At 34.9% G+C, this 24,640-nt stretch overlaps 1 protein-coding gene across 1 annotated transcript; it reads right to left on the bottom strand.

Moving 5' to 3' along the window:
• Window positions 1–444: 444 nt before the first annotated feature.
• LOC112024373 (protein neprosin) lies at window positions 445–3,836 on the bottom strand. Its single transcript, XM_065781920.1, has 7 exons — window positions 3,804–3,836; window positions 3,187–3,273; window positions 2,235–2,432; window positions 1,637–1,801; window positions 1,293–1,346; window positions 958–1,104; window positions 445–813 (listed from the first exon to the last, which is right to left on the bottom strand). The coding sequence occupies exons 1-7, from the start codon at window positions 3,834–3,836 to the stop codon at window positions 445–447; spliced, it is 1,053 nt and encodes a 350-aa protein (XP_065637992.1).
• Between the last annotated feature and the right edge of the window lie 20,804 nt (window positions 3,837–24,640).

Here is a 24,640-nt window from a genome sequence, read left to right as displayed (position 1 = left end):
TGCTAATATGTTCGTATATCGTATGCATTGTTATTAATAATAACAAAGTGAACCCATATCCACGCAATGCTATTTATAGAAGTAAATATTATAATTGAAACTTAAAAGATTTTTTTTTTTTGTGTTTGAGAAAACTTAACACAAAAACATAATCAAATTTAATAATATTAAACATGGAAGGACAAATCAAGGTCATTGACATGAATGATCATAGCTGAGGAATAAATTTCCAATTTATTTTGCAAGACATTTTTTGTGTGTGTGTGTGCTGAATAAGTACTTTATTTTATTGAATTACTGAAAGAACACGATTACAATTAAAAGAACTAGGCCTAGAGCCATCTCGATCCATAGCCTCAACAACACGAGGCACTAGGGAAGAGATGGGAACTAGCCCCGTTCAATTGAAAAGCGCAACCCACTGGACTCGTGGTACAAAATATTTTAATTGCCACAATCTCCACCAGGTCCACCAAACCCGAAGGTGTATCCCAGGATCTTACCCATATATCCATGAAAATCTAGGAGATAGCAGTTAGGGCTGTCAATGATTGTATCATAAGTGTGTTTATGAGGTCCATCTAGCACCCCAGAACTATTTCTATACTGAATCAGGCTAAATTGACTTGTATGTCCATAATTGTCGTCTGGAAATATTCCGGATCCCATGGGTGGGCTAATTCCATTTGGGGGATTAACAGCGAACCCTCCCCAACCAACAGTTTCAGGATCAACAAAATTATTAAATATCGTTGCTGGAAAATATCCAATATTAATTTGATCTTTTGTTAGCCACCAATTGCCATCTTCCGCCTGTCACATAAAACAACAAGAGTATATGATCAAAGTCACAAAACTCTAAGCACCTTTTTCAAACTTTTTTTCAAAATTTAATATTCATAAAATGTTAATATTACAAAATAAAATAATATGCAATTTAATTAACGATAGATTTACCTGTGAAATAGATAATCCAATCTCAAATAGAGGACCATTAGGAATGGATACATTAACAAAATGTGACCCAAGATAAACTCTTTTGTCAACTTGCACAAAACCTGGGCAAGCAATGTTGAAGCAGCCTGTCTTATTAGCACCATCAGTCTGTAATTTTCAAAGGCATTGTTACGTATAATTTTCAAAAGAACTTATAGTATCTAAAAATTAAATTGATTTTGTCTATTAAAAATTCAATTGATTGAAATACTAGCAAACAAGAAACAAACATACTCCAGAAGAAAAATTTATACAATAAATTATAAATGTGTGAAAACGATATTATTGAAACTTACCGTCCAATATGTAAAGAAATAAGTATCCCCAGTACCATACATGCCTGGAGAAACCTGTAATCAAGGAGTAAAAAACATTATTCTTTTGAAAAATATGTTATGTTGTTCCATTTATACTTAGAACTTGAACTTTTTTTTAACCAATACGAATGACATCTTTTTTTTTTTATGAATAATACGAATGACATCTTATTCATCAAAGAAAACGACCCTTTTTTCTTTGTTTTCTTCGTTGAAAAAGATAATCGTTTATTGCAAATTCATGATAGGACAATTATATCAATCATCAAAGATTAAGGTGTGAAACTGTGAATATCAACAAAATAAGTATAAATTTAAATTACCATCCATCCTGTTGTGATAGAATTCAAGTTCTCGTTTGCACCTTTCATGACATACATTACGGCATAGCTGCTTCCCTCCTTAACAACAGGATTATAGACATTGATGTTTCCTGTAACGCCAGAATAACTTTCATATGTAGCGGTTCGCATTTGGATCATTGCACGCTGTACAACCCAACAAATAAGATCAATTTGATGGGATCCACCATTACTTTATTTTCCCCATAAGAAAGCTAGAACCTAGTTCTAAATCTGGCTACCATATTAACCTTCATTGTTCTAAACAATAAATAATTATGCATCTTTTGACAAATTTGCTTTAAATTTATATAATTAAATATTAAACATATTAGGTTTAAGGATATATATTGAGTCGAGTTTGGTTTTATTCAAACTTGGTTATTTAGCTAATCAAACTTTAAACTTCATTTCAAATTTGGTTCATTTAGTTAATGCAGAGGCTTGAATGGCCATTTTCACAAATCTTATTATGACGTCAACGTTATTTTTGGGAAAATAATACTTGTGTAATGAATTATGATACCAAGTATGGTTATGATTACATCATACATCCCAAAATATATAATAAAGAACTTACATGAATATTGGGAACTTTTGTTGTTTGAGCATAAATGCTATTTGACATGGATCTAATTGCTATGAGGTCTGCTTTTGTTGTCCTGCGAATAGGAACCGTTCCTGACGGACAAGCATCTTGTAGTAAACCAATCATTGAAGGTCTATTTCGCGAGAGACCTGCATTCTTTGTTGTTCTTTTTGAAAAATGAGGTCTTTCCTAAAGAAGAAAAAATTCAAATTAAACTAAAAACATAATATTTGTTTTCCAACTTGCAGCTTTATATTTTCATAATAATAATAATAACAATAAGTGATAACTCTGTGGTAATGACATCCTTAGTGGTATCTCACACGTTCATAGTTCAAACCCTACTTCCTTTTCGACCACTATCCACTTATTAAAATTACAATTAAAAAAAAAAAAAACAACAACAACAAATCTTTATTCCTAAACCTTTGGAGTCAACTATAAATTCTTAACAAGCTAAGACAAATCTATCAAAATATGTTATTTTTTATCGTTCTATTATATCTAAATCATTCTATGTTTCTAATATATATTTCCTTATATTGATAGGTCCACTGTTATTTCACTTACTTACCCAAACTAATGTAAGTATAAAAACATACAAAAGTGAGTGATTCATAAGTCATGAAATATAATTGCATGGTTAATGAAACTGAATTTTGCCATCTCTTGCTCTGGTTAGAATGTAGCCTTTAATCAAATTCTGATTAAGAATAGTATTTTTTTTTTTTTTTACATAATTGATTTGCTTAATTAATCCTTTAAATAATAAGCCCTAGTCAAATTGGAATTTGTTAAAATGAAAAGGTATGGCAAACATAGTAATCATTATGATAATTTTAAGTTCAAAAAGTACAAACTACAATTTCTGAAGCAATTGGAAAAAAAAATTGTTTATTGATATAGATAAAGGAATAAATAGTTTCAATCTTTGCTTAAATACCTGGATCTTGTGATCTTTCAACAGAGGATGGTCAAAAGCCAATTGTTTATTGATATCAATGCAATCAACAAAATGTCCAAACTCTGTCTACAAATTCAAAAAAGAAAAAACAAGTTCTATTATAGCATGAAAACAAGTTCTATAATATGTTATATATTGAATTAAAAAAAAAAAAACAATAATAATAAGACTTCCATGATTTAGACAATGTCTAAAAAATATGATAATTGTGAGTTGCGATCGTGAAGACAAATAATTGAGAAGGCACTGCAAAGATATGGTAAAAACTCGAATAATAAAAACTTTTCAAATTTAAGAAGTTGAGAACAACAACTTTATAACTTTGACCTTTATTATTGTTATTATTATTATAAAAGCCTCTAAATAACAAATGGGTATGACATTTGAGAAGGATTAGGGTTGGGGATCCCCAAGAACTAAATAAATGGACTGTAATTTCATTTTACATGAGTTTCTTGCTATTCAACTAAAGTACTTCAATATTTCAATCATATAATCCCTCTCAAAGGTGACATGGCTAAAATGGAAGCTTTCAACTAAGGAGACTCTCATCTAGAAGACATCACGGGTTCCATGGGAATCCAATATCCACATACCTGGTGCAATAAACACCCAGAAGAGGGCTTCATTGAGGCACATGTTCGGATCACTTGCTATTAGTACTCGATCGATATAAGCAAGCTAAGGCATATGACAAGATGTCTTGAAACCATGCACTGCACTACCTAAATACTAGATTGTGGAGGAAGAATGGTTTTATGGCCTAAAAACTCGAATAAGTTGTGTATTCCAAAGAGAAATACCCTGTCCATGTGTGGAGAGTATCACTAGTTCACAACTAAAAAATTTCGATCAGCCTATCATTTGGCTTTCACTCATCATCGATCTCCAACCCCAAGATAAATGTTAAGATAACTGCAAAAAGCAAGGATTGTGGAAAGCTATTTTGTATTCCAAGGTCTCGATTCTTGAATAGATAAAGGTGCAAATTTGGAGAGTTTGCAGGTCAAAAATGTTTTCTACCATATTGTGGCAGGGACTGAGGATTATTTCTTTGCCTCCATTTGGTTTATATGTGGTTTCAAAGGAGCTGAGCTTGGGCTGAATGGATCCTTACTGAGCCCACCAATGTGTTCTTGGCGGCAAGGAATATGGTGGACGAGTATAAAGCCCATCGAGCTGTTGGAACAAGGTGGGACTTTCTATGAGAGGAGGGATGATACAATCCTTAGGAAAGAATAATTTCTCCGCATTTCTAGGTTGAGCCCACAGTTATCACTAATTATTGAAAAATTGTGCTCTTAGATAAGATATTATTAAACTTTCAATAATTAAAAGTAAAAAAAAAAAAAAAAATTTTTTTTTTTTTTTTTTTTTTTTCCCCTTGAAGCAAATCTTATCAATATAAAATTTAAGATAAAAGAACTCAAAGGGGACCAAGATGAAAAACCTTAAAATGTAAGGAACAAAAAAAATAAAAAAAACCCACAAATTTTAAGGGGTCAAACACATAATTTAGTCAAAATTAAATATAAATTCGCTTGTTTCATTAAGCCTCAGTTCTTCCGATTAAATCAATGTTACTAATTAATTTCCATAACTTAGGGTCTGTTTGGGATCCGTTTATTTTGCTGAAACTAAAAATTTTTTGCCGAAAGTATTGTAGATAAAGATAAAAGTTGGTTAAAATAGTGCTGTGAGACCATGAATAGTACCAAAAAGTGTAGTGGGACCAATGAATAGTAGCAAAAATAAGCTGAATAGTAAAATAAGTTGGCAAAAATAATTTTTGCCAAACACGCACTGAGAGTCTATTTGGATACCGCTTATTTTGTTAAAAACTGAAAACTTATTGCTAAAAACACTATAACGAAATAATATTGTGAGACCTATGAATAGTACCAAAAAGTGTAGTGGGGCCAATGAATAGTAGCAAAAATAAGCTGAATAGTAAAATAAGTTGGCAAAAATAATTTTTGCCAAACACGCACTGAGAATCTATTTGGATACTGCTTATTTTGTTAAAAACTGAAAACTTATTGCTGAAAACATTATAACGAAATAATTTTTAAACAATTAATAGTGTTGTGGGACCCAGATTTACTACTTATGTGTGTTTTTCACAAGTTTGGCTGGGTCGTGAACAGTGTCGTGGGACCTAGCCAAAAACGCAAAACGCAAAATAATTTCTAGCCAAATGCACGCTTAATCAAAGTCTTTTGAATGTTGCCGTTATTGTTGTTGTTTTTTTATTTTATTTTTGGTCTTTCTATCTTTTTTTCCCCTTTCGATAAAGAGAAGAGTGGAAATCAAACTAAAATTCTTCTTTTATGAGAGAATTAGAGAATAAAACATAGGGTCCATTTGGTTGAAGGAGTGAAAATGAGGAATGGATAAAAAAGTGGGAGGATAAAAGAGATTTTAATTTCCCTCATTTGTGTTTGGTTGGGGGTGGAAAAATGGAAGGATGGAAAAAAATAAGTTTTTTTTTATATATAAATTTACTCATATGCCTTTGTTAAAAATAATGTCCAGCTAAAAAAAAAGTGACAAAAAAAGACAATTACCCAAATTTATTAAAAAATAAAAATCATGCCAAAAAAATCATGTCGAAGAAGAGGAAAAAAAAAAAAAGCAAAGCAAACAAGTCCATCACGCCCAGGAAAGCAAAAAAAAAAAAAAAAAGAGGAAGAAGAAGAAGAAGAAGAGAAGAAGCTATTAATAGGACCAGTACAAGGAGGAAAGGAGGGTATTTTAGTCATTGATTGCATTTATTTTTCTCCCCAAATTAGAGAGATAAAATTTTGGTAGGGCAGGGGAGAAAACACCTGGAGCATTAGATCTTACTCAAAAGAACAATCAATTGATAATAACAATAAGAAGAACATATAATTTCTAAATGGAATGTTTAAATATCATTGCACCAAATATTCTTGAAGTATTATAGTATTACAATATATAAAGATTCAAAACAAACATAAGTTCGAGTTAGTCTAAAACCTGAATGCTTTTAACAGGAGGTTTGTTTATGAGCTTTAGTTGTCTTTCTAACTCCAATTCTTCTTCTTTGGATATAATTCGGGTTCCATTCACATGATAGATACTTGTCAAACACAAACACAAAACTACAATTAAGATCATTCTTTCAAAATCCATTGCCTTACTGATTGGATGTAAGTATATATATTGGGTTAGTATTCTTGGAGGCTATTTATATAGGAGTGATGGTGAGTTGAAGATAAGTATAATTAAGGTCTCATTATGGAAAGCAACTAAATTTGTTTTATTATTATTGTTGTTATTATTATTATTATAAATAGTTGGGAGACGGGCGAATTTGGATTTTAGATGTCTCTAGTGAAAACATAAGGAGAAAAAGATGGATTAATCTTTTCTTTCTTTTTTTTTTCTTTATCTTCACATTACCATCTTCGTTGGAAATGCCAACCAATTTTTATTCTTATTTTGTAAGATCTTGTTATGGAAAGACAATGGCACTCTTGATACCAGCCAAGCATGTTAAATAGTGTTAATATTTACATGTTGCACTCTGAAATTTTTGAATGTACGTTTTGCATTATTATTATAAATAGTTGGGAGACGGGCGAATTTGAATTTTAGATGTCTCTAATGAAAACATAAGAAGAACAAGATGGATTAATCTTTTCTTTCTTTTTTTTTCTTTATCTTCACATTACCATCTTCGCTGGAAACGCCAACCAATTTTTATTCTTATATTGTAAGATTTTGTTATGGAAAGACAATGGCACTCTTGATACCAACCAAGCATGTTAAATAGTGTTAATATTTACATGTTGCACTCTAAAATTTTTGAATGTACGTTTTGCACCCTAAATAATAACATTTGTTACACTTTGCATCCCAACGTTAAGTTTACTGTTAACTTGAACGAAAATTCAAAATTAAGGATGCAAAGGGTAATTAGAAGTATAGTTTATGGTGGTAAAGTGTACTTTATCATTTGTTTTTAAAAAATTGAAAAGAGGGGGCAATTAGGTCTTTACACATTGTGCCATATTTACCCATCCAGGTTAATAGCAAACTTGATATTGGGGTGCAAAATGTTATAATGATCATAGTTTAGGGGTGCAAAATATGCATTCAAAAATTTTATGGTGCAAAATGTAATCGGAGATATAGTTTTGAGTGGTAAAGTGTAATTTCTCTTAATATTTATGACATTGATAAAGAAATAGATTGATTGATTTACTATATGCAACTATCTACAATACCCTCTTTTCTTTTCTTTTTAATTACTCTGTAGTTAAAGGAGAGAAAATTTGAATCTTGAACACATATGGAAAAGATGGATTGATCTTTTATTATTATTATTATCTTCTTCTTACCATCTTTATTGGAAACACCAACTATTGGGTTAAAATAAATTGACCCGGTTAATTAATTCAATTATCTAAGTTAATTAATTAGGTCAAATTACATGCAAATTGTAAAGGCACTAACAAATCACTAAATAAACTAAATGCAGCGGAAAATAAATTAACACTATGATTTGTTGACAAATTGAGAAAACCTCTCGCAAGGCAAAAACCTCATCGGGTGAATTTAAGGTCACTATTCCCAAAAATCCACTAATCAATAACCAAGCAATTACAAGTATGAGAAATTTTACTACTATCCCGGCCTATTTGCAAAATAACAACCTATAGTTGAACCTTTGCTCCAATACTTAATTGGACTTGATCTTATAGTAGCCTTCTTTCTTTTATTGTACAAATCTTCAATCTGTGACTAACTCCTTTGCACGGATTCCAGTACATGACTAACTCTAGCAACTTGATTGATTGTTATTGGTTGCAAAGTTCTTCACTTCATAAACGATGAAGATAAGTAAGCACTTGGTTACAAAACCCTAAGGTGCATAAACACAGTAGCTTCTCACAAAGTATATAAGTTCTAAGTCTAAGTTTCCGTACTTGATGACTTTTAAAATAAGCCTTATATATGACTAGGGTTGTAAGAAGAGAAACTCTAATCATTCAAGTTATCATGGGCTGATTTTTAGATCTGAAATCGTAGTTCTCGATGGATTCAGCATATGTCAAGCTTCTCCATTAATCTCCAATAGCAGGATCTATCAAGCTTGTGTCAAGACTTAATGAAACGGTCTATTTTCACTTGTTTCTTGGATCAACCTTCATATTTTTAATGACTCCACTTGATATGTTTGAATAACATACTCCTTGATACATTAATCCCAACTTAAATGTACCCAATTACAAGTGCGTTTTGTCAAATGATTAATTAATTACATAGAAAATATGACCCTAACAACAATAATAGTGCTCCTCCCCCGTAAAGTTCAAGCTTGATGGGACAATACTCTTCCTAAAATGAATATCCCATCATCATGTTGAAATTCTATAACACTAGCCAATTTTTATTTTTTAATTTACTTTATAAGGTCTCGTTATGGAAAGCCAACAACGCTGAGCATGTTAAATATTTTTAATATTTATCAAATGAAAAAGAAAAGGATGGATTGATTAATTATTTGAAAATATCTACAATGCCCTCATTTTTTTTATAACTCAATAATTAGAGGAGAGAGAATTTGAATCTTGAACACATCTTCGTTGGAAGTGCCAGGAGGAAAAGTTGGATTGATCTTTTATTTTATTTTATCTTTACATTTTCATCTCTATTGGAAACTCCAACCAAGTTTATTTATTTATTGAGTCTAAATTGGTAAGGATGAGGTGTAAAAGTAAAACTCATGTTTTACACCATCCAATAAGAAATTGACACAATAGCTTTTCACTTAAAATTCAATAGATCCTATCACACATAATAACATCTCAATAAACTCACAATTAAAATTAGATTTTCAAATAGGTAATAGAATTCATTGAGTGTGGTTGTGCTATGCCTATTCTTTAATATGTAACATAATGATATGGCATGTTGGAATTCGAGAGATAAAACTTGAGTTTTACATCATATCCTTATAGAATTTAATCTCTTATTTATTTATAAGGTCTTGTTACACAGTCATGGAAAGCCAATTAAGGCCCTTGGCACTAACCAAGCATGTTAAATAGCATTAATATTGACCAAAGGCAAATGAGAATGATTGATTTACTATTATACTAGCTGCTAACTTGTGCAATGCATGAGATTGTTTTAAATCAAATGTTAACATGTTCAAGTTTAAACATTTCTCTAATTACAACTATAGAAAGTTATATTGGCTCCAATATAAGATGAAACATGTAATTATGATGATACTGTCAAAATATTACACATAAGATCATTAAAAATGAGATAAATACAAATATTATAAAGTAATATATTAAAATAATCATAATGTGCTCTTACATTTGGTTAAATAAGTATTACAAAAGAACCAATAAATAGAATAAATATACAATTGTGCTTACATCTTCAAGCTTTATCCAATACTTTTCAAGGATCTATTTCCTCTCTATCTTAGGCTCTTCTCTTTTCTCAACTTCTTCAAGCTACTTAATTTTTCACCAAATTAGTATCAAGTGTAACACCAAATTTTTCACCAAACACTCTTAATGTAAATAAATTTCATAATAACTCCACCCCAACTATTGAATTATAAAAAATCCAATATATCTATAATCTTCATGAAAATAAGTAGTCCATTAGTCTTCATCGTGAAATTTAGAAATAAATAACAAAAGAGATTAGACACACACACAAAATTCAATATATCCAGGTTATAAATAAAATAATAGTACTAATTATGCTAAGCTGGAAAATGGTACTATCTTTTGCCATATATAAATACAACGTGACCTATGACCTCAAAAGCTTATGTGAAACATGTTTAAATGGTACTATATGGTTTTATTTGAACATTAAGAATACAAAAGCCATAAATTCAGATATTTATGGCATTTGTTTCAAGTTTATGCCAAACCAAAACTAAAGGTAGGCCTTCAAAAAAAAACCAAAAATATACATTTAAATCCAAATTGTTAAATGGGAGCCATTGGATGTTGTTCACAATGGCTTTGTAAAAAATAACCCAAAAGGAAAAATAAATGTTAAAATCTATGTGGTCTTCCAAACTAGAAAACAACCCAAAATTAAAAAAGAAAAGAGGAAAAAAAAAAAAAGATGCAAATGATATGTAAAAAGATGGGTATTTAATAATGAAAATTAGAAGGTTGTGAGTTAAAAGGGAAAAAACCTTGGGGGAGAATATAGTGGCAGAATTTTGGGCACCAAAGGTGAGCAAATCACGTGCCCATGAAAATTTCACAATTTTGTTGCACCTTGCTCCTATAAATGCTCTCTTCACATCCACCCCCACCATACACTAACATGGTTATAACACAACACAACAGAGAGAGACAACCAAGAGACAAAGCAAAGGTGAGAGAGTAGACATTGTATACACAAAGCAAAGAGCAACCAAGCCTGAAAGCTTTAGCAACCCCGCAAAACTATAGAAGAAATGTATTTATAATCAAAACTATAGAGAAAAAAAAATGTATATTAATTGACTAGTTTGGTTTGAAAGTTGTTTTTCTTCGCTAGGGCTCTCTGGAAACCCTAGCAGGCAGTAGACTTCGTGCCTACTCCTTCTGTTGGGCTACCGTTAGCATCTTTCTTCTTTAATTTTGCTTCTCTCTTCGTGGAGCCTGTTCTTACTCGCTCTGGGATGGAAAATTTGTCTACTGTGTGGGAGAATTTCTCACTCTCTGAGTCTGAAGGTAGTAAATACCAGGTTTGTGAGAAGGGTTATGAAGGAAAGTTTCTGTTGGTTGCAAGATTCTTTACTAGTAGAGTGTTGGGTATGGAAGTCATGGCTTATACCTTCAAACTCCTTTGGCATTCCAAGAAGGGGTTCGAGGTGCGCAATATGGGAGACCACAGACTTTTGTTTGTATTTTCAGATGAGTCCGATGTTGAAAAGGTCTTGGCATGGGAGCCGTGGTCGTTTGATAAGAACTTGGTGGCACTGAAAAAGGTTCGATGGCACACGGAGGTGAAGGGACTGATCTTTGATAAGGCAAGATTTTGGATTCAGGTCCATGACCTTCCTCTAGGTTGTCTGAACATAGGAGTGGCTCAAGATATTGTTTCGGTTGCTGGAGACGTCGTTGTGAGTGAAGAAAGCAACGAAGAATATGAGGGAAGCCAGTTCATGCCAGTTAGGGTGTCCATCGATATTATGAAGCCTTTATGTAGAGGTAGGAAGATCGAGTTGAACAATGGGGAAGATAGCTGGGTTAGCTTCAAATATGAGCGTTTGCCCAATCTCTGTTACTAGTGTAGCCGTCTTACCCATCATGACAAGTATTGCTCACTAAGGGATCAATGAAGGAAGGTGATCAACAGTTTGGGTTGTGGCTAAGAGCGAGCACCCTGAATCTTGGGAAAAAGACGATAATTCGCGTAGCGAGATATGAAGATGAGTAAAGTAAGGAAACTAAGGCATCCCCGAGTGCAACGAAGAGCACTAGGATGGACCACGTTGAAGTAAGAGAACCTGAGGACCCCACAGAGCTTGGCACGAAATGCAAAAGGGAAGCTAATATTCACGCTTCATCTGAGGGGGAACGCATGACAATGAACGCTAAGCATATTGCATAGGGGGTGGCACACGGAGTTTTGAGTGGTGTTTTAGACCTTAAGGTCATTGACTCACCTAATTGTTTAGTTTCAGTGCGAGTTATGGATGCAACTCCATCCCGAGACTTCCAGGTGCAGTTGCAAGTTGTTGATGAAGAATTGGCAAGGTTTGATCACTAGGATAAGGACAAGGATGAGAACTTAGCTGCTCTGCCAAGTGGGGTGGGTGCTCGGGTTATGGATTCAGCACACTTTTTGAAAAACTATTCACTCCCACTGGATCAAGCAAACAAAATTTAGTGAAACAAAAGGTATCACAGGTAGTCAGGCAACCAAGTTTGCTTCCTAGTAGGATGGAATCAATTTTACCTAAGCGTATGAGGCAGGATTTAGATGAAGACAGGGAGGAAGAGAGTTGTCATAGGAAGAAATGGACATCAGAAACTTTTTTTCAAATGGCAGAGGTTAATGATCAGCCCCACCAATAGCCATGAAACTCTTAGCTTAGAACTACAGAGGGCTTGGGAACCACCGTGCAGTTCAGGAGCTTGTCGATATAATACAAGCACAAGATCCCGTGATTGTATTTTTGTCAGAAACATGGTCGAACAAGGAGCATATGAAGTGGGTCCAAGATAGGATTTACTTTGATGGGTGTTTCACGGTACCCAATGATGGTTTGATAGTTTTTCGAAGGGGAGGATGTTTGGCTCTTCTTTGGAAGGTAGGTGTAAATGTTTGGGTTGGTAGTTTTTCGAAGTACCATATTGATTCAATTATTCATGGTGGTTCGGAAAATGCAAGGAGGTTGACCAGATTTTATGATGAACTTGAAACTAGTCAAAGAAAGGAGGGATGGAATATGCTTAGAATGTTGAGCTCAAGGCCAAAACTCCCATGGTGTTGTTTTAGGGATTTTAATGAATTACTTGAGGTGCAAGATAAACGAGGTGGTGTTCCTAGGACACATAATTTGATGTAGGACTTTTGTGATGTCCTAGACCACTATGGATTTGTTGATTTAGGATTCTCAGGTCCGGATTTCATTTGGCACGGTATACGTAAAGGGGAGTCGATAAGGGAGAGATTGGATAGGGATGTTGCAAACTATGAGTGGTTAGCTAAGTTCCCTATGGGTAGAATTAAACATCTCAACTGCTTTACCTCAGATTATAGGCCAATTCTCTTGTCTTTGGATGAGAATGTGGAACACCAAAAGTGGAGATGAAAACCCTTTCGTTTTGAGGCTATGTGGGTTAAGGATCCTGGTTGCAAAGAGATAATTACTAGAACTTGGGATTATACTCCTGATGGTACACCTATCTATGACTTTGCAAATATTTTGAGGAAAATAAAAATAGCAAAAAAAAATCACTCTAGAGGGCAGAAGAAGCTTTGGCTAGCTCTGGTAATCTTGAGGAAATAGTCTGTTTGAAGAAAGAGTTGAATTCTTTGTATGACAAGGAGGAAAAGATGTGGCAACAGAGGTCTCGAATTCAATGGCTGAAAGGGGGTGATCAGAATACAAAATTTTTTCATGGTTCGGCTACCCATAGGAAGTGGAGAAATTTTATTAAAGGGTTGCGTGATGGGAATGGGATGTGGCAGGAGGATGAGGAAAGAGTTTCGGCCTTATTGATTGAGCATTACTCTCAACTCTTCACTTCCTCATCTCCTCATGATTTGGAGCACATTGTGGAAGGGGTTTAACCTGTAGTATCAGATGAGATGAGGGTAGCTCTGGCAAATCCTTACACTAGTGAGGAGGTTGGAGCTACAATAAGGGAGATGGCTCCGCTTAAAGCTCGGGGTCCTAATGTTATGCCTCCTCTATTCTTTCAAACTTATTAGATTGATGTAGGCATGGATATTACTCAAGCTGTGTTATCTTACTTGAAGTCGGGCTCCATTCTTAAATCTATCAACCATACCTTCATTACTTTAGTCTCTAAATTTAATAACCCGGAGAGAGTGTCTGATCTCAGACCTATTAGCCTTTGTAATGTAATTTATAAAATTTTCAGTAAGGTGATAGCTAATCATCTTAAGCCTATGCTTAATTCTATTATATCAGAGACTCAAAGTACTTTTATTGCTGACAAATTGATCACTGATAATATCTTAATAGCTTTTGAATCTCTGCACCATATGAAAACTAATTGTACAGGAAAGAAAAGCTTTATGGCTGTGAAACTAGATATGAGTAAAGCTTATGACAGGGTGGAGTGGAGCTTTCTTGAAAAAACCTCCTCAAATTGGGCTTTCAAGATTCTTGGGTGGCTTTGATTATGGAGTGTATTACTACAGTGTCATACTTTATCCTTGTGAATGGGGAACCGAAGGGTCTAATCATTCCCTCTAGAGGTCTAAGACAAGGGGACCCTATTTCTCCTTATTTATTCCTGTTTTGTGCCGAAGGGTTGAATGCACTATTTCGTAACGCCGCATCAAAAGGAGAAATACAGGGGTTTTCTATTTGTCGAAATGGGCCTAAATTGACACATCTCTTTTTTTGTAGATGATTGTATGATTTTTTGCAAATCTACCTTGGAGGAGTGTAACAAAATTCAAGAACTTCTTACCTATTATGAAGTTGCTTCGGCCTAAATGATTAATAAAGAGAAGACTACCCAATTCTTTAGCAGGAAAACAGACGAGCAATCCCAAAAGGCTATCAAGGTGGCTTTAAACAAGCCTGTCATACAACATTATGAGAAATATTTAGGTCTTCCTTCTTTTGTGGGACGAAATAAGATGGCGTGCTTTACTCAGATCAAAGAAAGAATATGGGCAAGAATGCAAGGATGGAAGGAAAAGCTCCTGTCTCAGGCAAGAAAGAAGGTCATGATCAAGGCTGTGGGCCAATCTATTCTTGCCTACTCTATGAGTGTTTTTTAGCTTCCGATTGGTTTATGTAAAGATCTTAAAGCAATGATTAGGAAATTCTAGTGGGGCAATGGTGACTCAAAGAAAATTCATTGGGTTATATGGAGTTCCCTATGCTCCTCCAAGTCTGTGGGAGATACGGGTTTTCGTGATTTTCAAAAATTCAACAATGCGTTGCTAGCTAAACAAGTGTGGCACCTTCTTCATCAAAAAAACACGCTTCTCTTTAAAGTCTTCAATGCTAAATATTTTCCAACTGGTAGTATCCTTGAAGCTCCTGTTCAGCTGAAGTGTTCCTATGCATGAAGAAGTATTTTGCAAGCTCGGGATGTTATTAATCAAGGGGCTATTTGGAGGGTAGGGAATGGTCAATTAATAGATGTTTGGAATCATCATTGGTTGCCTAATCCGGCATGTAGCAAAATCATCTCACCTAGGGCAGATTCCTCAATGTTTTGAGTTTGTGATCTTTTCTACTCGGATACTAGGATTTGGGATCTAGGGTGTTTGGAGGGATGCTTCCTCCCATGGGAAGCTGAGATGGTGGCTCAGATTCCCCTCTGTGAAGATTGGGATGAGGATATTTTAATTTGGCCGTTAACTTCAGATGGTGAGGACAGTGTCTGTAGCGCATATTGTATGCTTGTTGCAGTGGAGTGTAGGCTTTTTAGAAGGCTATTTGGAAAATAAAAGTCCCAAATAAAGTTTGGCATTTTGTTTGACGTGTTGTGAAGGACTCTCTCCCTACTAAACAGAATTTGAAGACGAAACATGTTTTGGTGGATGACATTTGTGATGGATGTGGTGATCATGTGGAGTCGATATTGCACTGCTTATGGTTGTATGATCAGGCCAAGTCTGTTTGGAGGTCGGACCCGGGGTTCAACTTTTTATTTCAAAAAATGTTCAGGTCTGTGTATGATATTTTGGAGGAGGTGTTCAAAAATGGCTCCGGATTTAGAGTTGCTTTGTTCGCTTCAGTGGCTTGGTGTTTATGGCAGCAAAGGAATAGGTTAAGGGAGCGCCAACCCTCTTGACAACTTCACGAGATTGGTGAGAAAGCATCAACATTGGTTCGTGAGTTCTGGGAAGTACACAAACAGGAGGTGAGGAATCCAGTGCAACGGCCACCTGTTCCTTGGTCTCCACCAACTGACGCCTGTTACAAGGGTAATTTTAATGCTACCCTCTTTGATGGTTTGGACTATGCTAGGATTGGGGTTGTGTTTTGTGACTTTACAGGGAATGTTATTGTTGCTTTAAGTCAAAAGATTGGCTTCACACCTTCGATTTAACTTGCTAAAGCTTTGGCAACATGGAGGGCTATGGTTTTGGCTAAAGAATTAGGCCTGTCTAATGTCATTATAGGGGACTGTCTTCAGATTGTTCAAGCTTTGGAGAATTCTAGTTCGTGTAAGACTTTATTTGGTCAAGTTGTCGAAGAATCTAAGCGGTTAAGGTGCACGATGTGGCATTGCCATTTTCAACATGTCCGTCAAGAGGGGAATAGGTTGGCTCATGGCCTAGCTAGAAGAGCAGTTTTATCTACTAACACTGATGTATGGGTAGAAGATCTGTCTGGTGATCTGGAGGATGTATTCTAGTCCGATTTTGTTTAATTCTTTAATAAAATTTCACTTACCTTTTTCTCAACAAAAAAAAAAATCACAATCACAGGTTCATACTAAACAAAGGCTAGACTTGAGACATTGCAGTTCATGATGTTACAGTTGGAAGGACAAGGACTACAAATAGAGAGTGAAAGCAAGAATTAGGTCTTTTAAAAGGAAGGGAAAGGTCTAGAAACCATCAAAGGTGCAGGTTTTAGTGTTGAAAATGAAGAAAATTGAGGAATAAAATCTCACCTTGGGTTAAATATCCTACCGGACAAGGACTACAAATAGAGAGTGAAAGCAAGAATTAGGTCTTTTAAAAGGAAGGGAAAGGTATAGAAACCATCAAATGTGCAGGTTTTAGGGTTGAAAATGAAGAAAATTGAGGAATAAAATCTCACCTTGGGTTAAATATCCTACCTTTATTTTTTAGAAATGACAAAAATTGAATTAAACTAAATATGATTAGCCAAAGCATAGTCTAACTTATTACATTGTTTAATTAGAAACTGTCCTATAATATACATTTTCTGCATAATACACAAAAGCATGAATATGTTTAAACACATTTAAAATATCCTTAAAGCATGGTTCCTGCAAGTGAATTAATGCTAACAAATGTGATGCTCTCAACAGAGCCATAGCAGCCATCCACAATGGGTCTCAACAAGGAATTAATTCACTATGGGCTATAATAGGAGAACCATGACTATCTCCAACAATAATGATTAAACCTACACAATTCTTGGCTGTCAATGCCATTTTCATTTTGAATGACAACACTGACTTTATAGTTTTCTTATTTATGTCCTATATGCATAGATTTCTAAAAGTAAGGTAGAGGAGTAAATTGAAAATTGAAATTGGACGGTGAAGCTAATTTAACTATCCCAATTCCTATAAGCTTTTATCGAGATCCAAGACAATTTCAATTCCTAATATCCAAAACAATTTCAATAACACCAAAAGGATATCCCAAAAATTTACGAATCAAAGAGAAGAAACAAATTAAGAGGAAACAAACACTTACAAAGGGAAGGATCTTATTCTATTAATGCCATCCCTACTAAAACTCTCATTGCCTGCAATTGCACAATGGTGACCTTGCCTACTATATCTACCATTTATTTTTAAAAAGGTACATCTTCTTACCAATAACAAATAAAAGTAGAAAACTTCTAAAAAATTCATTCTAGCATTGCACAATGTAGGAATGTGTGATTAAATAATGCATATTTGTATGTTTCAAGAAGTTGCAAGGGTACCAAAAAAAGTCAAAAATGGTGATGCCAATATCACATTGCACAACTTATTATTGTTAAAACTACCAATATAGCAAAACAGAATTGTGACACTAAATATGAAAACAAACATAACAAATACAATAATTTATATATGTGGTTTATGTTCCCAACAACATAGGCTTCTGTTTTTACCTCAACAGGCTACCTGAGGTTGATCTTTTGTGTAGGTTGTATATGCCTGGAATCATTCACAATATTAAGAGACCACATAAAAACCCAAAATCCAATTTGCATTTAATTTTGGCAGGAAAATTTTCTAGGAAAATTTAAAAGATGTCTCTATCTATAAAACTATAAATTTAATTAAAGCGACAACTAATCCACAAACCCAAAAATTACTCATTCATATCCCTGAGAGGAAACTTTAGAAACCCATCAAATTTCCTATCATGGGCTAACCAAAATTCAAAGAACACCAACTAAGAAGCCCTAGAACCATAAATTCATTGATGCAACTTTGATAAGTATAGTTTACAGCTTTTGTTATGTTTTTATTGTCACCACCAAAGACAGCCCCTGCTGGAAACTATGTCAACTTTGGTTTGTTTGAACTATATGGCGATTGATCACTCTCTGATGCACTAGATGTTGCTCCTAAGATGACACTGGGCAGAATATATTAAACTTGGAGGGTTTTACTTTTTTTAAATTTGGCCTGTGGACAACTGTGACTGTGCGATACCACCTTCAGAGTGAAGCGAACTTCCTAAGCACTTGCCTCCTGCAAAAAGCCTTCCCAATCCGGGCATTAAGAATGTGTGTGATCACCTCCCAAACATGGTCATTAGCAAAATGGTGATACATATTCTCAAGCATAAATTGTCCAAACACAAGATCACATAACTCATCAACATAGTCCTCATCCCACCTTCTCAAGTCCACAACCATCTTAAAGAACAACACACATCTCATATGCAATCATATTATAATTACAACACACAAATCCTAGTACTGTTAGAGGAACAAATATTGAGCATAGGATCCATATTGAAAAATTCCAAATGATAAATGAAAGACACATTTGACAGAGCTCTATCAAAAATTTTTACATTCATCTAAGTATAGTACTACTATATTTGTTGTCCAATACTTGCAATTAGTAGACAATTTAGAAACCACGTTCTCAATAAACAAGATCCAAAGAAATGATGACAGAAGAATTAAAAATCCATAGGGCAAGTATATATATATATATTTTGGAAAGAAGAAGGCAAGTATATTTTTTAATATGTATACGAATATATGATATTATAACTTAGATTAGAATTGTGAAAGGCCGAGTATTTCTTTCACACCACATACATTAAAAGCTCAAACTTGAACCACCTCCTCCTTCAAAAGAAAGGGGGTGAAGGGAAAGGTAAGGTCTAAGTTCAAAGCTCACTTGGTGCATTTATAACTACAAAATAAAAATAAAAATAATAAAAAATAGAGGTTTCCATAATGCCTTTTGACTAATTGTGCTCAAGAGTTAAAGAATCTTAGCTATGAACGAGTAATTTATGCTGAATGGCATTATTGCATAAATTATTCTTTTGTTTAAGAAAACTAAAAACTTCCTTGAAGGTGGGGATGTTATTGGGAGTAGGGCTCCTAAGGATCTTCACCCGCTTTGTCCTATGTAGCTTGTTGGCCTCCTAAGGACCAAAAGAAAGAAGATTGGGTATTTTTTGGGATGTTATATGTTGCTTTCCACGGTTTGGAAAATCAAACCTCAACCAATGAAAATTTCTCGCTGGTTACCTATCAGAATAAAAAAAATTCTCAATGGCTTGGTTTTATCCTTGAATCATTTTCAAGAGTTGAATTCTGTGTTTGTGTTTTCGCCTCTGAAGAAGCATTATAGATTGTTTGTGCTATAACAAATCCCATTTGCATTGCCTCTCCATTATAAATTAAAATTATGTGTCAAAGAAACTAGTAGTAATTTCTCAGATTCTGTTTATAGAGAAACATCAAGGCCATAGAGCAACATAATCACCATTACCCCAACCAAGTTGAACACCCTTTCCAAATAACAATAAATATCAAAAAATTTAGTTAGTTGTCATGTTTCAAAACAATGCTGAAAAATAGCATCTCGAGTGTCTAAAACTCGAGTTCCAAGATAAAACTCGAGTTTTTAAGTCTCGATTTGTAAGCGGATGGGTCTGATGTGGAAAAAAATCCATGTGAAAATCAAGTTTTAAAATCTCAAGTTTCATAAATTGCAGGAAAACGCCGCTATAGGGCTTTAAAACGTCACTATAGAGTTTAAAAACGCCGCTATAGGGCTTTAAAACGTCACTATAGAACTTAAAAATGCCACTATAGGAACTTGAGTTTCTAAAACTCAGATCTATGTGGCATTTTTAGTCCAACTCATCCAACAAAACACTCACAAAGCGAGTCTTTGGGACTCGATTTTTAATATGGATCTCGAGTTTCTAAAACTCGAGATGCTACTTTCCATTATTCTTTCAAACCTTGCCTAACTTACTACATAGTTGCCCCTCACACTGCTAGTCTACCCATTCCCCCCAACCAACTTGCCCTAAAAACAACCAACTTGCCTTGAAAACCACAACCACCGTTACCCCATTTTCACAAAATACCACAACCACCATTCTAGTTCAAACAACAATAGCAAAGCCCTCATCCAAAACAATGGGATCAGTTATAGATTTCTATATGGGATTCACAAGTTTTCCAAACCCTCCCACCAAAGAAAAAAAATCCCAACCAAAAAAAAAAAAAAAAAAAAAAAAACCAAGCCTAACACACAAACACCACGGACAAGGCCAAAATCAACACAGAGGAAAAATCCCCAAAAAAATTCGAAATAAAATCAATATCACAAGTTTTTCTAAGGGACATTCATGTTTTTAAAAAAATGAAGAGAGAGTGGTGGATCTACCTTGGTGTTTCTGAGAAACGACGAATCAAATGCTCGAGGTTATGGTCAAAGTCTCGTCGTCGTTGTCGTCACTACTCTGAGCTGTGGCCACCTTTGGGTTGGATGACTTCGTCGGCTCAGTAGGTGTGACTAGGGTGAGGGATGAAGAACAAAGAGGAAGATTGGAGAAGAAAGGTGAGAGAGATGCTCCTAGGGATTTTTTATCTATTGCTTTTTCGTGTGAAGGGGAGGACAATGTCATTAGAGCCGTTGGGTGAAGTGTTGGCATGGGAAAAGGAGAAATGGATTTGACAAGTCTCTAAACCATGGGCCCCCTATGTTGTGATAAAAATTACCAAAATGCCACCATTACATAGTCTCCATAACTCAAAAATATCTAAAACTTGTTTCCTGTTTTCATAACTCATTACCCATTTTGGTAAGAATTGCGTGATGAAAACAAAATCTAAAAACACATCCAAACAAGTTATTGCTCCGTGGGACCCACTCTTTTTGAGTGATGAGTGAGAGAAACTCAGTGATGAGTGATGGAAACACCAAAATCCAAACTTAGTGTTTAGAGTGTTTAACAAACCACTATTAGGTAACCAAATCAATATCATCAATATATATATATATATATAAAAGCTGAAACCTCATGTGGGAGTGCATGAGGTCCTACTATGTGGCGCTTTAATCTTACATTTAGCCTTTTTAACCTCTTTTCATTAAGTTTTTTTTTTTTTTTTTTTTTTGGGATAAACTCTTTCCATTAAGTTGTTTTTACTATCCCCCAAAAAACACATTAACCTATTTTTACAGTTAACCTACAAAATTTAGTAGTTTCATATTGCCATCCTCTTGGTATTCTTCATAAAATGGTCGTTCTTACATTCCAATTTTCTTTGCCATTAATTTATCCAACTTCAGTTACTACCTCTCTCTCTCTCTCTCTCTCTCTCCTTATTTTCATCAAAGTTAAACCCCTCAAATGAGATTGCCAAAAAAAGGGTAGATAATCACCACTCAAGAAGAAAGAGAATAAGAACTAGACGGCCAAAAGAGACTATCACAAATACAAAAGAAGCAATCTTCAATGGAATATCAACTTTACAAGTCACATGTTTAATGAAATTTCTCTTAGACAGGTGATTTGTAATCCTTTGATTCTCTTCCTTTCTTTTCTTTTTCTCATTTAGATTCAATCCCACTCTATCTCTTAATTTCTCTCTCTTTCCCAGATCTTATTTTTATTTATTCCCTCTCTCTCTCTCTCTCTCTCTCTCTCTCTCTCTCTCTTTAGATTAATGAAAACCCTAAGCCTTTGGCAAGTCCATTGGTTTAAGCCCCTACTTCAGTCACAAACCCACATAACTGAGCTCAACTAATTAGTAATACATGTTGTTAGAAATACTGAATGAATGTATTATATTTCTTAAGTAATAAAATATACATGAGTGCCTTTATATAGGAGGCAAAGTGTGTAGTACAAGTATGTGTGTTGTAGCCCACAGCCTATTAAACGTTAACAGCCCCCTTTAAACTCAAGATAGGTGTAACACCAACTTGAGGTTATCAACCAAAGCATGAAGGTGTCCCTTAGGATGTGACTTGGTGAAGATATCTACAAGATGATCTTTAGAGGAGACCGAGAACAACTTGAGAGCACCATGGACAAGATGATAACGGATAAAATGACAATCGATCTCGATATGTTTAATCCATTCATGGAAGACATCATTGTGAGTAATATGAATGACACTTTGGTTGTCATAATAAAGAGGAGTAGCAGAGCAGGGGGACACACCTAAGTACTTAAGAAGTCATCATAGCCAAAGGAACTCAGATGTGGTATCAGCAAGGGCATGATATTCTGCTTCAGTACTGGAGCGGGCCATAAGGGTTTGTATCATGATATTCTGCATGATACTGGCTCACTAGCGAACAACATTGGCAATGTCTGGACGAGTGATAGTGAGATAAACTAGGCTGCCAACCAAGCGTCTATAAAGAGAAGGATTAGACAATGGTTTCCCTCCTGAGGGAGTCAGAGGTGCATTAAGTTCAACTGGAGTGTCAACAATCTTGCTATCAGTAAATCCAGCTAGAGACAAAAGTTCGGAAGCATACTTGACTTGAGTAATATAAAGTCCATATGTAGAATGAGTGATTTCAAGACCCAAGAAATAGTTGAGATGTCCAAGATCTTTCATCTCAAACTGTTGCCTGAGAAAATCCTTAAGTTCTTGAACGCCACTGAGGTCATCACCAGTTATGATCATATCATCTACATATAGGAGAAACAAAATAGTGCCTTTGTTAGTGCGACAAAAAAATAAGGCAGAATCATAATGACTGATAATGTAACCTAAGCGAGAGATGGTAGAGCTGAACTTGACAAACCAAGCTTGTGGAGCTTGTTTAAGGCCATAAAGTGCACGTCAAAGGTGACAACAAACCTTGTTTTGTCCAATAGAGAGACCAGGAGGAGGTTGCATATAAACTTCTTCACTTAAATTCTCATTAAGGAAAGCATTTTTAACATCCATCTAAAAAATGTCTCATTTACTGTCAACGGTAACAACTAAGAGGGCATGAACAAATGAGATTCGAGCAACCGAAGCAAAGGTCTCTTCATAATCAATCCCATACTCCTATGTAAAATCTTTTGCAACAAGACGAGCTTTCTATCGCTCAATGGACCCATCAAAGTGAGTTTTGATCTTATAGATCCACTTACAATAAACCACAAATTTTCTAAGGGGGGAGAGTCACCAAATCCCAAGTATGATTTTTAGATAATGCATCAAGTTCCACTTTTATTGAAATTTGCTATAAAGGGTCAGTAGAGGCCTCATGATAGGTGTGAGGCTCGTGCAGTGTAGAAAGGGTGGTGTAACAATGATAATCAAGTAAATGTGCAGGAATGGATCTTACCCGAGTTGCATGACGATGTGAAATATCTTGTGCAAGATCTTCAGGCAGAGCAAAAGCAGGGGACCCAAGCTCTGGGTTAGGTGGCTCATCTTCCACCTATTCATTAGAGGGTGATCCAAGAAAGGCATCAAAAATATATGGTGGTTGGACAGAGAACTCTATAGGAGGATCAGGAGCAACTATAAAAGGAGAATGTGGCTCATCTAGAAAAAGATCTAAGATAGAAGAGGTAGATAGGGAGGCACAGAAGTGAGAGAGCTCGACAAAAGAGCAATGTTCCCAAAAGACAATATTGCGAGAAATACAAAGACAATAAAAGACAGGATCATAACACTGATACCCCTTTTGAGTTTCACCATAGCCAAGAAAATAACATAGTCTAGACCGAGATTTAAGTTTGTTATGATCATGCAGCTAAAGAAGAACGAAACAGGCAGAATCGAAGGAGCAAAGGTAGTGATAGTTGAAGGTGACCTAAAAAGGCACTCATATGGAGTTTGATTTTGGATGATAGAACTGGGAATGCGATTAATAGCATGAATAGTGTGAAGAGCAGCTTTGCCCCAAAAATGAGCAGGAACTTTGGCAAAGAGGAAAGCACGACAAGTGTCAAGAATATAACAAAGTTTCCATTCGGCTTTACCATTTTGTTGAGAGGTACCTGGACAAGTTAGTTGATGAATAATGTCACAGGAATGCAAAATAGCTTGGAAAGCATACTGAGTGTATTCAAGAGCATTATCAAATCGAAAAATTTTGATTTGTTTGGAAAATTGAATTTCAACCATTTTTGCAAAATTAGAATATACTTGCAATAATTCAAAATGATGTTTCATTTGAAAAATCTAACTATAGCAAGAATAATCATCAACAAAGACAACAAAATATCAAGACTCACTAATACTAGAGACAGAGGAAGGTCCCCAGACATCAAAATGAATTAGGTCAAAGATATTAGTGGTCATTGGTTCACTAGTATTGAAAGGCAAAGCTAGTTGTTTTCCTAACTGACACGAAACACAATCAAAATTTTCTATGGACACTGAACCTAACAAACCTCTAGAAGCCAAGTGTTGTATCCGAGAGGAAGATGCATGACCAAGTCGGGCATGCCAAAATGCAAGGGAAGAAATAGAAGAAATTACAGCAGCAACAGAAACAAGAGTAACAGATGAAAGACAAAGGTTGTCCATTGGAAACATTACCCAATTCTGGGACTGGTCCTA

Source organism: Quercus suber, unplaced genomic scaffold (assembly GCF_002906115.3).
Source record: "Quercus suber isolate HL8 unplaced genomic scaffold, Cork oak 2.0 scaffold_283, whole genome shotgun sequence".
Classification (NCBI taxonomy): Eukaryota; Viridiplantae; Streptophyta; class Magnoliopsida; order Fagales; family Fagaceae; genus Quercus; species Quercus suber.
This window is presented reverse-complemented; position numbering and strand designations above follow the sequence as displayed.

What these genes read in the sequence shown, in the direction of transcription:
- LOC112024373 (XM_065781920.1), bottom strand. Translation starts at nt 3,836, where the DNA reads ATGAAGCCCTCTTCTGGGTGTTTATTGCACCAG. An exon ending in TGAAAGATCACAAGATCCAG is followed by an intron (nt 2,433 to 3,186) that starts GTATTTAAGCAA and finishes TTTCTTCTTTAG; the next exon opens with GAAAGACCTCATTTTTCAAA. An exon ending in CTATCACAACAGGATGGATG is followed by an intron (nt 1,347 to 1,636) that starts GTAATTTAAATT and finishes CCTTGATTACAG; the next exon opens with GTTTCTCCAGGCATGTATGG.